The sequence below is a fragment of the Pocillopora damicornis genome, chromosome 14, assembly GCF_964200805.1.
Source record: "Pocillopora damicornis chromosome 14, jaPocDami1.2, whole genome shotgun sequence".
Taxonomy (NCBI): domain Eukaryota; kingdom Metazoa; phylum Cnidaria; class Anthozoa; order Scleractinia; family Pocilloporidae; genus Pocillopora; species Pocillopora damicornis.
In genome coordinates this window covers 13,913,077-13,930,203 of record NC_142683.1, presented here as the reverse complement: position 1 = coordinate 13,930,203, position 17,127 = coordinate 13,913,077, and the positions used below count along the sequence as shown (strand labels likewise).

Here is a 17,127-nt window from a genome sequence, read left to right as displayed (position 1 = left end):
TTTTAATATTGAAAGATTGCGATGCATAACAGAAACACTTTTTTTTAACTTCAAAACAACAATTTTGCCAAACCATAGCCTACGTTCCTGGCGGTCTGCGGTTTGGGCCAGCAACGCAGGCTAGCCAAACCACAGACTTAGTTTACAAATCAAACGGGCTTTTCTTTCAATATCAGCGGATGCACTTCCGGCTTCAAGCTTGCAAAGACCTTTCATTTTCCCAACACGCTCTCGCGATTCTTCGTTCAATGACCTAGCTTTCGAGTCTTTCTTGGTACTGGCTTAGTCTTGACTTTCTTTGAATCATTTCTATGTCAGATTGAGGAAGCAAGGTCGTGAAACAGTCAAATTTGCCTTTCATTTCCCGACAGAGGTAAGAACGCATGGCTGTATCAGATTTTTGAATGTAAAGTAAATGCTTTTATTTCGAGTTTCTCAGTCAAGATTTTCTCCTTCAAATGTTCTTAATCTGTCCTCATTTTCTCTGATTTCTGGCAACGAAAGACGTTCGATTCCTGCAGTTAACTGAAGAAGATTCCTATTTTTACTTGATTCTGGCGTGTATTAATAATTAATGTATTGCCGCTTTGTGTTACTCATAAGCTAATTAAGCTGAGCTTGTTTGAAAAAGCCACAAAACTTCGCAGGCAATACCTGGCATTTACTTTGAAAAAAGTAAGTGATTCGGGAGAATAAAAAGGAATATCCAAATTATCGATTCTATTTTAGTGCAAGCGCTGATGATAGAAACACTTTCAGTTTCGTTTGATTGTCATGTTTGCACTAGCTTTCGTGTAGGGCTTACATTTGTATTAACTTAATTTGCTCCCGTATTTACGATACTTTTGACAAAGAACGATTAACGTGTCCTGTGTATGTCATGTGTTAATGTTCCTTATTTTATAGTTTGGAGGTAATTTATTCTCTTTGGCTTAAACACTAAATCATGGAGCCACCTACAACCACCTGAAACCACCCAGAACCACCTGAAACCACCTACAACTACCTAAAACCACCTACAACCACCTTCAGAAACCTTAACTTCGACTCAGAATTTTGTTTTTGTGTTGTCAGGTGTCAAAGAAGTAATAAAGAGATTTAGCCAAGTCTAAAAGGGGAGCTCCAAATCTTCTGCGTGTTTTTAATAATTTCTGAAAATACTTGAGCCTGCGATCCATTTGAAACATTTACAGCATTAATAATGGTCAGCGTCCACCTTCCAAATATTACGTGACCTCGATGAGTTGTACAGGTGATACTGATTAGCGGGTACCTTGTTTTGGCAGCTGTCAATTCACCATAAATGATGTAAGCTGACGATAACCTGAGCCTTTAAGTTTAAATCAAGGCCAATTAATACTGGAGTATAAAGGTTCAGACTAACGTCAACTTACATCGCACAGAACTGATCGAATTCAAGTAATTTTTGGATGATGACCGCTGACCGCTCAGGTATTTTCAGAATAACTATAAAAAAGCAGAAAATGTCGAGCTTCGCTTTTAGGCTTGGATAAGTCTATATTATTTAAAACATTCTACCGAAATGAGGCAGTTGCCATGGGATCGGGTGAAGGGTGCTATTTACCTATTCAGAGGTCCACAAAGTAAACAGCTGTGTCTACTCTTCGCTGACATACACTCTTGGAAATGAAATGTTATATGTATGGTTAGGGCCTTTCAGTTCAATAATTGCACTGATAACCCTTAAATGCGTTGATATGATTTCATCAAAAGACAGCAATTGCAACAAAGAAATAAAACTTTACGTGAATAGCGTAGCAACACATTCTTTAAATCATAGATCATAATAAAAAATATGAAAACCGTTAACAAGTAATTAAATATCTTCCTCAACCTAAATAACCCGAGCATGATTGGCATAGTACTGTTGCTTTATTATAATTTCCATTACATATGTATTCAATTGCTAACAACTTTTGGAAAATAGCAACAGCTCTAGAGGGAAAACTTGATTTTTTTCACATTTATTTCATTTCATGTCAAGATTACGACATTGTGTAGTTACACAAATTGCAAAAAACTTACTAACACATCTTGGTGGTAATTCAATGACTTTCTTAGACAAATATCATTCCAAAACTCTCTTTTTCTCTTGCGAACCCCAAATATGTAGAAGATAAAATTGATAATGCCACGTAACTTGTCCCAATATTATGGGTAATAACATTGTTTTTTCTTTTATAAAATGTTTAACTGAAACAGCTTAGCGAAATGATTTATAAATAACTTCTTACTGAAAGTGCACACGCGAGTTCCTCCTCCACATGCAATTCCTTGGGCGCTAACACTGCCCTTCCTCTTTCAGATAGAAATGTAAGGGTGCGTGCGGGAACCGTTATGGCAGAAAAGGTGAATTTCTGGTCATATTCAGAGAGGCATTTGGTTAGAAAATGCAGGTAAAGATTACCGGTATATTTGACTATCTTTCCTGACTTATCAGTGCGTTCCCGCACTCCAACACTTTTGTCGGCATCCTTGACTGCTTGATGAAAAGTCACCTTACATTGCTCACAGTGTTGGACACTTTTGGGGCATAGCTCTACATCATCTCTGCTTACAAGCTCGTACTCGTCCTGTCAGGGTTAAGGAACTTCATTGCACCAGTAGCTGCAGTTGTTTTTTTCTCTACCTATGAAGTTATATTAAACGTGATAAATAACAAACCTAAACCTCAGTCTGCGTATTTATCTGTTTTTCTGTAGGAGAAACTAAATTACCCTTGTAGAAATCCCAGGGCAGATTTAATAACAATGCTTATTTTTTGGATAGTAGATCCCAGGACTGTGATTATTCACCTGGGTGACCCCGTGACCCCCACCAAGTTTTATGTTGGTCTTGCAGTTCGCACCATTTCGGGTTCTGGCGAGTGGACTCTCTTTGTTTTACTCTGTGAAGATGACTTCGGACCAGCAGCCCTGGGTTTCTTATACATGTCATATAATTTATGTGTGAAGTTACGCAATGCAGATAGGTGTTGAGCGTGCCTTTCTGGGCCCCACATGTTCCACTTCACTGGATCGACTTGAAACTGGTCGTACCCAGGAGCAAGCCTATACTTTCCCAAATCACGAACAGCCCCCACCAGAAATAGCTTTGTCAAGATCATGGCCGATCTTCTTTATTCCTAACAATTTTGGTTTGGCAATGGCGAGTTCACCAGCGAATCTTCTATTACCCTCTCGACTCTTCTTGAAATGCCAGAAGCTTGGACCTGGGAACTCATGATGCTTGTTGCTCTGTTTGATTGAGGACTCATTCGTGTATGTAGTATCTGTTAACTATAGGCCATCGACAAACTCAAAAGTGGTATCGATTTTCAGAATACAGTTTTCAAGAACGCAGAATCGATGTATGTCATTCAGCATGTTGGGAGACGAGTTGACTGAGATTTTTTTTTTTTGTGAAGGTAACAGTGCTGTTGAGAGGCAGGGTATGCAAACTTGCTATCAGTGTTTCCGCTGCGTTACGCTTCAGTGTGGTCTCGGTTGATGTGATTCTTGTATTTTCTATTCTCAATCATCTTTGGGCCTGGTATTGTCTTGCTGATGGTGGTTGTCTTTTCCTTGATCAAGGTATTGTAAACTTTATCTATGGGCATACCTTCATCCAACAAGTACATCTATGGCTGTAAATGTGCGAGGGTCTTTGCGAAAACATGACGATGTAGTCGGCTTTTTGGCGTGTGATCACATGCACTGGCATGTGGAGAAATGACAGAAACGGGTTTAAAATTGCAAGGTATCATAAACAAAGACTTCCCAAGAGATCCTTACGGAGAATAAAATTACATACGCCATCACTTTGCTCTGCACTTAAATTTTCGACCCCGTCAAACGTTTCAAGAACCTTTTCAATACTTTCTTGGACTGCTCTCTCAAATCTCAGGTAGTGTTCATCACGGCGAAGATCGCTTTCATTTTCACGTCTTTATCCGCACTTCAAATATATGAATTTCATATATTCACAGTCGTTTATTCACCACTTCACGGGTTTATTTGGAACCAAGATAATAACCAGCTCTTAATTGGCTTGCTAGCTCAGTTGGTAGAGTGCCGTATCGGTATCGCAGAGATCATGGTTTCAAATCCCGTACAGGCCTGAGTTTTTTCCAGGCCTTGTTTTCACTGCTGCTCAGATAGTGTTCATTACTGCGAAGATCGCTTTCATATTCAAGACAAAGATGAGGATGTTTACCCAGTTTATCTCAGTCAGTTGTATTTTATAAATCTTGAAAAGTTTTATTATGAGAAGTGAATTGCTGTTCATTTAAAAATAACGATGCTTGTTTTCTTCTGTTCTTTTGTTACTTCTAGTATGCCATTAATATTAAATGGTTATGATTTTGTCTATGCATCCCTCTCAATCTCAGAACGGAAAAAATCTTTCTTTTGCAACCGGGTGATATGTTGAACTAGTGTTTATTACCATTTGCAACCATCTTTTTTTCAGGCCAGAATAACTTAAAACGTTACAGCAACGTTGTAAGAAGAATCTTCTAATAGTTGCAATGGCTACAGGAAGAAGTCCAATTAAAGTGCCATGTGAAAATGAAGACCTATTTGCCAAAGAAAATGCACCAGATTTTGATGAGGACACTTTACGAGGTAAGTCAGGTTCAAATTTGGCTTCAGCTATTAATAGAACTTTTTCTATTCCACCAGTTTTGAGAATGGAAGCAGATGTGGAGAAGGATATATACACTGTATGACCACTTCGAAGGTTATTTGGCCAGTCATGGCTCTCTTCCATGATAACAATATGCTATTCATTGAGCGGATCTGTGAATTTGTTATTTTCTTTTCTAAAAGTTCAAAGGAAACTTGTACACAAAGTTATAATAAGTGAAGACATATAACATCCATTTTGTAAGTTTGCATTATAAGTACCATCATCATTGTTATCATCTTCCTATTATAATGCAACAATCAATTGAAAGCCTCAACCCCCCCCCCCCTCCCTTTCCTGCAGGCATTTGACCATATGGTGGGGGAATTGAACCTTGCCTGACTAGTGTTGAAGAAGTTGAACCAGAAGTGTCAAGTCTTTCCAGTAGAATACAATAGTGTTATGTCTTTAAATATGGAGGTGTTTAAGGTAAATAGTGCACTTTTACTGAAAAATTACTCAAGAGTTCAAGAGAAAAACGTTTTTAAGGGTTAGGTTAGGTTTTAAAGCTTGCTCAGTGTGTTGAAAGTCACAGTTGCTAATTTTGCTTTTTAAATAGAATTTGGGTGGGGCATTTGAGGATAATTTTTTCCAGGGGGGAGGAAGGGAATTTGAGGAAAGCAATCTCCAAAAGTTCAAATGCGCAGGGGTTCGCTTCAAATTGAGGGATGCTTAACTCTTATCATCATCATCACCGTTGTCACCCACATTATCAAGATCACCATAACTATTAATTTCATCTTCTTTATCATTATTCTTATCATTTATGTAATTACTGTTTGTCCATAAGTAATATTGCTTCTGGTTTTTATAATTACAACGTTTGGATCTTATTGAATTTTAACTATCTAAATGTATTTAACCCTTTTTACTACCTAGATCTGATCCATAATTCTTCCTTGTAGCCTCTACACATTTCCTTGTAATTTAGTTAAGAGAATTTAGTGTTAGATCAAGATAACAACTTTAATCTGATAAGTTTGAGTACTCTCATAATCTGTTTGCTGGATGATGAATGGATATTATATGGAGATGTTTCATGTTAATCACTTATGGGAGTTCAAGGGTTAAAGCACTGGACTCTTTTACACTTATCATTATGTCAGCTCTCCCTGATTATCAGGGAGTCTCACAGACACAGAACAAGACTCTAGGTCTCTCATATGGGTCATCAAACCTTCAAGATAAAAGAGGATTTGGGTCAGTTCCTCACAGAAACATAACTTTTGAACTCCAGATTCCCCACATCCAATGTTATCTGGCTTTTTGTCAATATTAAGATTCTTATCTTAATTTTCTTGATTGTGCTTAGATTTTTTCAAAGTAGGGATTACGCTTTCTTCTAAAACAACAACCACAACAGCAACTGAGTCTGATTGGTTGAGCTTTCAACCAATAAAATGTCTCATTAACTTACTGAGTGGGATTTATTCCGTGAGGGGGGTGGGGGGGGGGGGCTGCAGACGTCATCGAAGGTTTTCAGGGGCTGGTCCAAGTCAGGCAGGTGCAAAAGTGGCAGCTGGCACAAAAGGAAAAATCTGCAGATTTTAAATCTCCAAATCTTTGCATCTCTGCTTATACACCTATTAACTACAACCACAAACTTTGACAAATTATTTTTTAAATTTTTTCTTTGCAGCCACAGCTGATATTTATAGGAATGAGGGTAATGAGGCCTTCAAGAAAGGAGATTTCATCCGTGCTATTAATTTTTACGGCGAAGGAATTAAAATGAACTGCAATGAGAAAGAACTGAAGGCCAAACTCTACAACAACAGGGCAATTGCACATTTTAAACTTGGTAAGATGATACTTACTGATTTGTATCAGTCAGCATTGAAATACTCTTAATATAATGTCCAATAGCAATGTATTACTACCTTCAGCAAGCTCTACCGAGAGTTTTGATACATCTTACTAGAGCAGTAGAGAAGAAATGGAATTTGCGAGTACGATTCAGCCCTCTGTTAAGGAGAACCGCGAGCATTCGACGAGGACTGACTAAGACGGTTTCTCGCCTGCGGTTTTCAGGTCAAGATTAGAACAAAAAATTCCTGTTACTGAATGTTTAGTTTGCTGCGTTTGTGTTTTGTTTTCTATGGCGAAATCTGTTTCAAGAGTGGGAAACTGTGTTCGTTTCTGTTTTGCCATAGCATTTTATTCCTTCGCATTATGTGCGGCGAAGGTTCCCCTCGGTCAGTGCTTTAAGGTTTCGTTGCTGTAGAAAAATTCTCTTTGTAAACCAAAAGCTAACTTTTGACGAAAGAATCAGCTGCATCACAAGGCACGATGATTTTTCACCGAGAATTCATCGGGCAGTTTACTGCAAATTGCCCCTTTCCTCAGAGATTGCAAAGGCAGAAGCTATCGTCGCGATTGTCGAGCCGCTCAAACCGAACAGAAACGAGTGAGTTTTTAGTTATCTGATTTAAGGTAATCTCAGATAGGGATTTAAATCGAGAAAAACCTATTTAGTTTAAGGGAAGCTTTGCCTTATGACATATTCCGCTCAAAGAGAATAACTACAGACATCAGTATTATAAATAAATATTTCGTACGCATCGACCTTCACACAGTACGACATCTAATTCAGTAAAATTTGTGTTTCTCTATCTATCTCGTTGCCGTGCATTTATCACAATGACATTGCTACTGTTGCTACTTTTGGTTTCTTGAGGGCAGGGGGGAATGGATGGCTCGTAGGATGGATTTTCGGAAACCTAGGTTAGGAGAATACACCACCCCTCGAGCCTGTGTATAGTCCAGTATCCGTCAGAGGTTTCGCACTGTTCAAGCAAAAAAATATCGATCAGCTCAGGAAAGGGCTCGAACTTCATTACAAATAATGTATTTCTGTTATCAAAATACGATAGAAATTACAATTGGTAGGATTTTCATACCATAAGAAAAGCGCAAATGTGATCATGTAGGAAGACAAGGAGTATGAGTACATCTCAAGCGCGTGACATAAAAAGCAATGAAGAGCTGACCATTCTTCGCTTGTAAAATGTATGCGAAAAGAATGTTGAACAATCGTGTTCGGTGTGGGAACAGACCCCTCAATCAGCATTCTTTTCAGCTGAATTCATTGGTTGTGTTCCCCTGATTTGACTAGTGATATGTGTTCGTAACAGGCGTCTTTGCAGCCGGTAGAAAGCATAGAGCCGACGACATTGAAGAGTAAAATCTCCTCGATGTCGACGATCGAAACACGTCCATTTTGGACATAGAGCTACATCCTTTGGAAAGTAGTGTATAGAAATATCCGGTATATCTGTATTATTCTTGTAGCTAACATCATTTGGCTCTCCGGTCACGCAATACGTTCGTCCTTTCTTCTCGATTCCTCCTTTCCCCACCAAAGTCGCCGCCGTGTTTTCCCAGTTTTCTACGTCACGGCTATGTAACATGATCGTTTTGGATTTTCGCTTGATGGGGACACCTTTTCGCCGCCAAAGCGTACTTTCAATGCCCGAAAAGATGGATAAGGAGAACGCTCTAGGCGCTAGGGTCGTTTTTTCCTAATTTTAAAACACTGCTATAAACCAGAAAATGCAAAAAACAAATTTCGTTTCATAGGCACTTTAATATGCTTTTTTTTTCTCTTTTGAAGCTAAGAGCTGTCAGTACTGTCAGCAGTAGTTTTCTGAAAAAGGTGATAATTTTGAATGCATGCCCAAAAGTAAATTCTTCAGAAAACATGCGCCATATCTTGGCCGCTCAAAAATAGCAACAAGTAACCTCTTACCACAGACATCAATGAACATCACAAGCTTTTCTTAAAATTGATGTAAAGGTGGTGGGTTTGCTATATGCGCAGCTAATCAGAGATATTTATTTTAAAAAACAGGAAATCACCAGGATTCACTAAGGGATGCAGAGGCAGCCATTAAGTTAAATCCAACTTTCTTCAAGGCAATTTTCAGAGGTTAGATATATTAACTGTGCTATAATAAAAGTAAAAAAGAACTCAACACTCTAAAATTAAGTAAAGTTAAATCTTGTCTCAACTTACTTTGATAAAGAGGTCTACACCACCCTAATGTACATTTGAATCCAGTGCTTGACTGCTGTGCTGTGACTTTACATTATGAAGAAAACATTATTTTGAGTTGGATGAAGAACTCAATGCTGAATGCAAAGCAAAATTTCAGCATGAGTATTTGAATTTCCTTCTGCTCAATGAGCGAGGTAGTGGTGTCAGACATGTTTAGTCACTATCTCGCTGTTTTGAAAAGAAGTAAGGACTTAACTTAACTCAAACCGTAAGAAAACTTTCCTCATTCGTCAAGTACAACTCAACTTTAAGTGCTATAAAACATGTAATAATAATGTAACTAGAGACGGCATGAGTAAATCTTTTAGTTTGAGTCACTTCCTAGGAATTAATTATCAACTGATTGAGTAAAACAAATATGTTTACTCAAACTAAAGGGAAACTAGTTTTAATATCAATTAAAATTTTTTATTTTGTATTTTGATTGAAGTTGAAATTCAACCCAGTGTTAAAAAGATTAACTAAAAAATGTACCATTATGATGATAAAAAATTTTTATAAAATGGGTTTCATTTTTTGGTTTTGGTATTGCATGTCTTATATTCTATCCGTGTATCTCTTAATGATTTTGTGGGAATTGTCAGTCCCAATTTAAGTGTTCTCAGAAGTTTCAATTATCAAAAGCTACTCTTACTGAAAACTAATGAGGCCTGTTTATTCTTTTCCTTTTAGTTTGTTTTTGCTTTGTTTCGTTTTGTTTTTTTCTGGTCTGTAATGATTTAGCTTTCAGTGGTTTCTGTTTCTTTTCTTGGAATCAAGCTACAGTAATTATAAGCTTTTTTGCGTTGTTGCCTACAGGAGCCACTGCCTGTGTTGAACTGAAGAGATTTAAAGAAGCAATCACTTGGTGTGATAAGGGATTAGCTGTATCCTTTGAAGATATCTTTTATTTTAACCATAGGTATAGTGGATGTATTCCATAATTTGACTATTTAATGGAGAAAATGTGAAGAAGGGTATTAATTACGATGGGAACTTGTCATCTCATACTTTGAGTGTGTGTGATTAAAAGTTGTGGGAAAAGTTATTACCCCGTGACTTAATAGTGATATACTCCTTTTAGCCATGACTTCGTCATATTAATCATGCCACAACTGGTACATCAGTGTGGTAAAAAGACTAATATTAACCCAGTGTATAAATGGTACATAGATAGATGATCTCTCTGTGACGAGTCAGAAAAAGAAGCTTGGTAATGTTTATATATATTATGTTGATTTTCTCGCCTTTAAATTTTTTCCACTACTCAGAGACGCGGAAACTTTCGTCGTGTTTTTTGTGGACAAAACATAAAAACTGTGTTCTAGACTCATCTCTTCCCCTGCTGTAAAACATTAGTCTGATGTGAAAGCTATATTAATTTAAAATTGAGCAAGTGCTTCCCGGTTTTTGGAAACAAGGGATTATATCTAGATATTTGGCGTTAAAATTTGAGGTTTCACACAGGAGAAAATTTTTGTGATGCGTAGATTTACTTCATAACTGACTTAAAGACTGAACGTTGATTAAACATCTACCTTTCATACGAACTGAAGGCTGAAGGTGACCTTGCTGAAATATAGACCAGTATCTAGTGAGCATAATAGCAAAGTAATTTGCATTTGGAAAGCAGCAATGTTGTATCATAACAAGGTCACCCTTAGCCACACTTCTGTTCAAAGGCTTGAGGACCTTGCACTCAACTATAAAAAGGGACTATTACGTACCAATGTGTTCAGAAAATGTTTTTTTCCCGCATATTTAAACCTTAACGTAAAAAAAAGATCGACAAAAATAATAGGATCTTGTTGTTATTAAGACTTCAGTCTCTCAGGGAAGTGGAAGATGAGTCCGTGGGGGAAAAATATCATCTTAGTCATGGCCATGGTAATACAAGTCCAGGTTATGCCACGAAAGTCATAGACTTCTGCAATCAGGGAGACAAGTATGGGGAGGGTAACAATTATGGAAATCTAGGCAATGCTTATTGCAGTCTTAGTGATTTAAAAAGAGCCATAGAGTACTGCAACCTGCATCTTAAAATTAGTAAAGAAGTAGGAGACAAGCATGGAGAGGTTAACGCTTATAGCGTTCTTGGCAATCCATATTGGAGTCTGGGTGATTGCAAAAAAGCAATAGAGTACTGCAACCTTTTTCTTAAAACAGCACAAAAAGTAGGAGACAAACGTGGGGAGGGTAGTGCTTATAGCAATCTTGGCAATGTTTATAACCATTTGGGCGATTTGAAAAAAGCCATAAAGTACCACAACCTTCATCTTAAAATAGCCAAAGAAGTAGGAGACAAGCCTGGGGAGGGTAAGGCTTATGGCAATCTTGGCAATGCTCATGACGGTCTAGGTGATTTCAAAAAAGCCATAGAGTACCACAACCTAGATCTTAAAATAGCCAAAGAAATGGGAGATAAGCATGGGGAGGGTAGTGCTTATAGCAATCTTGGGAATGCTTATCGGAGTCTGGGTGATTTCAAAACAGCTATAGAGTACAACGACCTACATCTCAAAATAGCTAAAGAGGTAGGAGACAAGCATGGGGAGGGTAACGCTTATGGCAATCTTGGCAATGCTTATTACAGTCTGGGTGATTTCGAAAAGGCCATAGAATACCTTAACCTATATCTTAAAAAAGCTATAGAAGTAGGAGACAAGCATGGGGAGGGTAACGCTTTTGGCAATCTTGGCAATGCGTATCGGAGTCTGGGGGATTTCAAAAAAGCCATAGAGTACCACAACATACATCTTAAAATAGCTAAGGCAATAGAAGACAAGCATGGAGAGGGTAACGCTTATGGCAGTCTTGGCAATGCTTATGACAGTCTGGGTGATTTCAAAAAAGCCATAGACTACCACAACCTACATCTTGAAATAGTCAAAAAAGTAGGAAACAAGCATGGGGAGGGTAGTGCTTATAGCAATCTTGGCAGTGCTTATAACAATCTGGGTAGTTTAAAAAAAGCCATAGATTACCACAACCTACATCTCAAAATAGCCAAAGAAGTAGGAGACAGGCATGGGGAGGGTAACGCTTATGGCAATCTTGGCAATGCTTTTGACAGTCTGGGTGATTTCGAAGAAGCCAAAGAGTACCACAACCTACATCTTGAAATAGCTAAAGAAGTTGGAGACAAGCATGGGGAGGGTAGTGCTTATGGCAACCTTGGCAGTGCTTTATACAGGCTGGGTAATTTCAAAAAAGCCGTAGAGTACCACAACCTACATCTTGAAATAGCCAAAGAAGTAGGAGACAAGCATGGGGAGGGTATTGCTTATGGTAATCTTGGCAATGTGTATCAAACTCTGGGAGATCCGATCAAGGCCAAAAATTCATACGAGCTAATGCTCAAAATTGCCAAAGAGGTCGAAGACAAATCCTTGGAGGCAACGGCTTACTATTCATCAGGATGCGTTTTTGAGTTGCTTGGTCGACTGCCAAAAGCCGTTGAACATTACCAAGCTAGCATAACCTTGTACAACTCCTTGAGAGTACTTCTAGAATCTAAAGACGAATGGAAAATTAATTTTCGAAATCAGAATCAAATGGCGTATACGGGTTTGTGGAGAGTTCTCGTAGAACAAGGTAATATAGATGAAGCTTTACTTGCTGCTGAGAGAGGACGAGCTCAAGCTCTGAACGACCTCATGGAATCCAGTTTTTGTGGTGGAACAAGTCAGCACGAGAGAGGCGATGAAGATTTAGCGGTTTTAGAAAACGTTCCATCAAACACTATCTTTCAGGCAGTAGACAGAGATAACGTCAATCTTTGGGTTGTTTCCGAAGGAAGGCAAGTTCATTTAAGACAAAGTAAACTTAAAGGTTCTTTTTCAGAGAATAGGGAAGCCAGTCAGTCCTTTGAGTCGTTCATGCTCGGTGTCTATACGCAACTGGGTGTTCATTCTAATGTGAAATGCGAGAATCGATCTTTGGATGCTTTGAGGGAGAGCCATTCAAAAGTGGATGTGAAAACTAAAAAAAACAACCCTCAAGCTCCCATCGAACAAAACGAATGCTTGTGCACTTTGTATGATACCGTTATGAAGCCAGTGGCTGACCTGCTTCAAGAGGATGAACTACTCATTATTCCTGATGGACCCCTGTGGCTCGCTCCTTACGCTGCATTCAAGGATGGTAATTCTAAATACCTGTGTGAATCGTTCAGAATCCGACTCGCTCCATCATTAACAAGTCTTAGACTCATTGCCGATTACCCAGATGATTATCACGAAAGCAGTGGTGCGTTACTTGTAGGAGATCCGTGGGTAGCCGAGGTTACAAACAGAAAGGGAGAGAAAGTCCTCAAGCAGCTTCCTTGTGCTAAAGAAGAAATAGAAATGATCGGAAAAATTCTGAATATCACGCCAATCACTGGCAGACAGGCCACCAAACGTGAGGTGTTGGAAAGACTCGGATCCGTTTCCTTAGTTCACTTTGCGGCACACGGATGTCTGGAAACTGGCGAAATTGCTCTTACACCTAACCCAGACCGAATATCTACTGTACCTACGGAGAAGGAGGATTACATTTTAACGATTCGAGATGTGTTGAATGTTCAACTTCGCGCCAAACTTGTTGTGCTCAGTTGCTGCCACAGTGGTCGGGGCGAGATCAAGGCTGAAGGTGTGGTTGGCATTGCGCGCGCTTTTATGGGGGCTGGTGCTCGATCTGTTGTGGCGTCCCTGTGGGCGATTGATGACGAGGCTACTCTCGAGTTTATGAAATGCTTTTATCAACACCTTGCAGAAGGTAAACCTGCAAGCGAGTCACTGAACCTGGCCATGAAAAGCCTCAGAGAATCAGACGAGTTCTGCGACATCAAATACTGGGCGCCCTTTTTGCTGATTGGAGATGACGTCACTCTCGACTTCATCGCGTAGGTAAAAGAAAATTTGAATGTAAAATCTCCTGCATGAAAAAAATTTTTTTCGTCTCAAAAAGAATGAAAAAATGGCGCAGGAACTTGGAAGGTCTAAATGTTTCCCTTTTCTGACAATTTTTGGCAATTTTTTATTACTTTTTATTTTTTTGTTAAATGGAACTTGAGATGTACAACTTTACTTTGCTGAAGAAATAAAAAACAGTATTTCATTTTATTCTGATCAGCGAAATTGTCTTTTTTTCTTAACTTTACAAATTTAAATGCTTCCAGAGAACAAAATGTAACCAGGCTTCAGTTTTGAATGCCTGTAGTAGTTAATGGCGATTACAAGGTTTTCGTTTTCGCCAAAATGACACTGCTCTATTCCTGTATTGCAATCAGTTGTATGGAAAACAATTTGAAAGTTTTTTCTTGTACATAAGCAAGAGCTTTTCCATAAGGTTTTAATTTCGTTTATACTCTAAGCTTTTGATAAGCTAAGAAACAGTTCGTCGTTTACAAAAGTTGGCGGGATTTTAATTTTAGAAATTTGACTTGCAAAATTTGCAGCCATATATATGTTAATTAAACTTGGATGGTTTTCCTGGATCATAAATTACTTTGTTACAAGTTGAGATTATCTTTCCTCAAATTGATAATTATTCACAATTTTTTTCAATCAATTTTAATGCAACCTAATTGTACCAGTGCCAAGATTGCCATTCTAAGTAAACATCAGAGATGACGTTATTTGATTTACTGACCATATATAAGAGACATTAGACCTATTTTTAAGGGTTTAGCCAGACTCTTGTCCCGTAGGGCCGGCCTACAATTATTTTCCGCCCGCTTTACTTTTGTAATATGATTCTTTTCAATGTTGAAACAAAACTTAAAATTTCTAAGGGAACAGGCCTTGAACAAGTCTTAAAGCTGGCTACAAGCCTGTTTTTAATCAAATGAGTTTGGTCAATTTTGGTCCGTTTTATGAAACACTTATCTATACGTTTTAAAGAACCACGACAGAGAAGTAAATAATTGTCCATGTAATCTAAACAAGGAAACAGCGAAGCAGAGTTCACTGTAAATGAAGTTGCCATAGCTGTTAGTAACTTTAAATGTGTGTAACAACGTTGTTTTTTTTTTGTTTTTAGTAGGAAAATATTTACGCCCATAAATTAGAGAAGCAATTGAAAAAAGCCGTGTAGTCCTCAAAAGGAATTACTTTGGTGAAATGGTTCATAAATAAATGCAAACTAGTCCGTAGTTGAAAAGTTTCAGGGTTCATGGAAACTTTCAATTTTTGAAAATTCCTCGTTGAAATTTTTTTCATTACTTTATATTTACCTTATTATAATTTGAAGATGTCTGATAATATCTTTCTCAGATTTAAGAATTTATGCTTAGGTATTCAGACAACTCTTTGTGATTAGAACCCGTTATTTGGTCGAAAGTTTAAGATATACTGTATCACAGCTGTGTTAGAAGAAATTTTTGTAAAATCAATCTTAATTTTGCAGTTTTCGTAACTATCATTGGTATATGCCGGTAGAAAATGCAATAGTTAACCTCACACATGGCTGAGTATGATACAACGTAGGATTTTAGAAACAAGCTGGAACGCTGTTAACTAATTTATAATGTCAAATAATTTCATGCGAAGTATTTTGATGCCATCTTTATTTACAGTTGAAGATAATTGTTTATTTACCTTAGTTTAATTAACTCATGAACTCCCAAGTTCTGAAGACAAATTTTCCCAACTGACAAGAATGTGTTTCTTTGTTGCTTCATTCTTAGAATTCAATGTAACATTACGTTTGTAGCATAAACTTATCCTCGAGTTTTGATTTTCTCTAATTCTTGACACCATTTTTGTAGGTGTATTTATTTTGTGAGGAGAATTTAAACTATAATCAGTCTTGGAAGTAAATGGGTTAATTTTAGTGTCTCTGTTTAGCGCGTATTTTACTTAAAGCCTTGAACAATTTAATGCAGTTTTTATTGTACTTACTTGTTTACTTCTTTGTGTAAGAGAAATAAACAGTGTATAAAATACAAAAACTGCGTTGACTTTTATTGTCTGTCTCCATATTCTAAGGATTCACGTGAGAAGCAGAGAGAACAGATCCTATGGGGACTTCAATACTTGTTTTGTCCCGCACGCGCCAAGTTGATCATCTGTGCAGCTGACAGTGAAGTTACATTCCTTGATTCAAGTCCCCACCCACTTAACAGAAGCGCTTCATTTCTTAGATTGTGTCTCTTCAACTGTCTATCGTTCTCCATATTTTACAAACGATTTTGAACGCCGACGGACGTTTTTATACTGTTACATGTGTGCTCCTTTTTGACATCTTTTCAAATTTGCGCATCGCTTTTTTCTCCTTCCTTCCCTTTTCTATCGTACTTTTCCTTTATCCCATCTTTACGCGCACTTCTTCCATCGTCCTCAACTTTATTCTTCTTCGCGCCTCATGAGACGCAACTATCTCTTTGTCTGTTTTAATTTTTATCCGTCTCAATCCTCCCGCAACGTCAGGCTTCTTTCACCTCATGTACCTCCTTACCTCTCTCCCACCCCTCAGTAGTTGCTATCATGTCTATTTTTTCCACGTTAGAATGGTGTCCTCCTAGCGTCATCTATAATAAAATCTCAGTTTTCCTTTCGATTGATGTCCAGTCCACAATGGTCAGGTGCCAATATTTGCTCTCCTCAGTCCTCTCATTACAGTTGCAGTTGAAAATTGGAAGAGCTCCCTCCATGTCTCGGCGACATAATCGCTGTATTTTATAGGAAACTTTTGAATGTCTGAATTAAGGCTTGTTCTTCGCATACACGGGCAAGTGATTGGAGTTGTAGCTGAGGAATCCAAGTAATCTTTGCTCGATTGCCTTTCTAACAGTTGAAGCCATGCACGAGTCTGAGAGAACGCGACGCTGATCCTTGGTCAACCGGCTGAAAATAAAAAATTGAAAAGGTTTCGCTGTTTACTATGCTGTTTAATTCTTGAATCGCATAGCCAGCAGTTTTGTGGAAGGTCTTTTAGCAGCAACATTTCACAACATTCCCGTTGCCGTTGCAATTGTGGTTTTCTTAAACTCCCTATTGACACTTCGGCACGGGCGTTTTTACGCCCGTGGGAATGTGTGAGGACTTCAGGAGTTAGAACTGCAACACCAAGGAAGACGTCAATTTAGGGCCTGTTTACATGGTGGTGGGGAACCCCAGGTAGGTGAGGTAACTCGTCTATGTGGGGTAACCCGCCTGTCCATATAATTTCTTATTTTATTTTGATCACGTTTACATGATAGGTAGGGTGATCCGCCTAGGTGGGTTGCCCGGTCTGCCAGGCAGGGTAACCCTGTCAGCCGGAGTGACAATTTGCCATGTAAACGTTGCAAGGTGGGGTAACCCGCCTAGCCGGGGTCGCATTCATGGCAAAAAGCTCAAAAGCGAAACCTGTGTTTTAAAACTTTGTACATTTCCTAGCCGTTTCATGGCAAAAATCACCAGAAACCGCAACGGACACAC

At 38.4% G+C, this 17,127-nt stretch overlaps 2 protein-coding genes and 1 pseudogene across 3 annotated transcripts in view; 2 read left to right on the top strand and 1 right to left on the bottom strand.

Moving 5' to 3' along the window:
- Window positions 1-17,127, top strand: part of LOC149034584 (uncharacterized) — a 36,677-nt gene that overhangs the window by 8,697 nt on the left and 10,853 nt on the right. The window lies entirely within an intron of this gene.
- On the top strand, window positions 152-15,656 carry LOC149034585 (uncharacterized). Of its 2 annotated transcripts, XM_089193805.1 has the most exons (7): window positions 178-373; window positions 2,327-2,417; window positions 4,471-4,625; window positions 6,326-6,487; window positions 8,537-8,614; window positions 9,542-9,609; window positions 10,507-15,656. In XM_089193805.1, the coding sequence occupies exons 3-7, from the start codon at window positions 4,529-4,531 to the stop codon at window positions 13,609-13,611; spliced, it is 3,510 nt and encodes a 1,169-aa protein (XP_089049931.1). In that variant the 5' UTR covers window positions 178-373; window positions 2,327-2,417; window positions 4,471-4,528; the 3' UTR covers window positions 13,612-15,656. The 2 variants fall into 2 exon arrangements, with proteins under 2 accessions (XP_089049930.1, XP_089049931.1); XM_089193804.1 differs by lacking the exon at window positions 2,327-2,417 and having other exon boundaries at window positions 152-373.
- Window positions 3,014-3,704, bottom strand: LOC149034586 (uncharacterized; annotated as a pseudogene).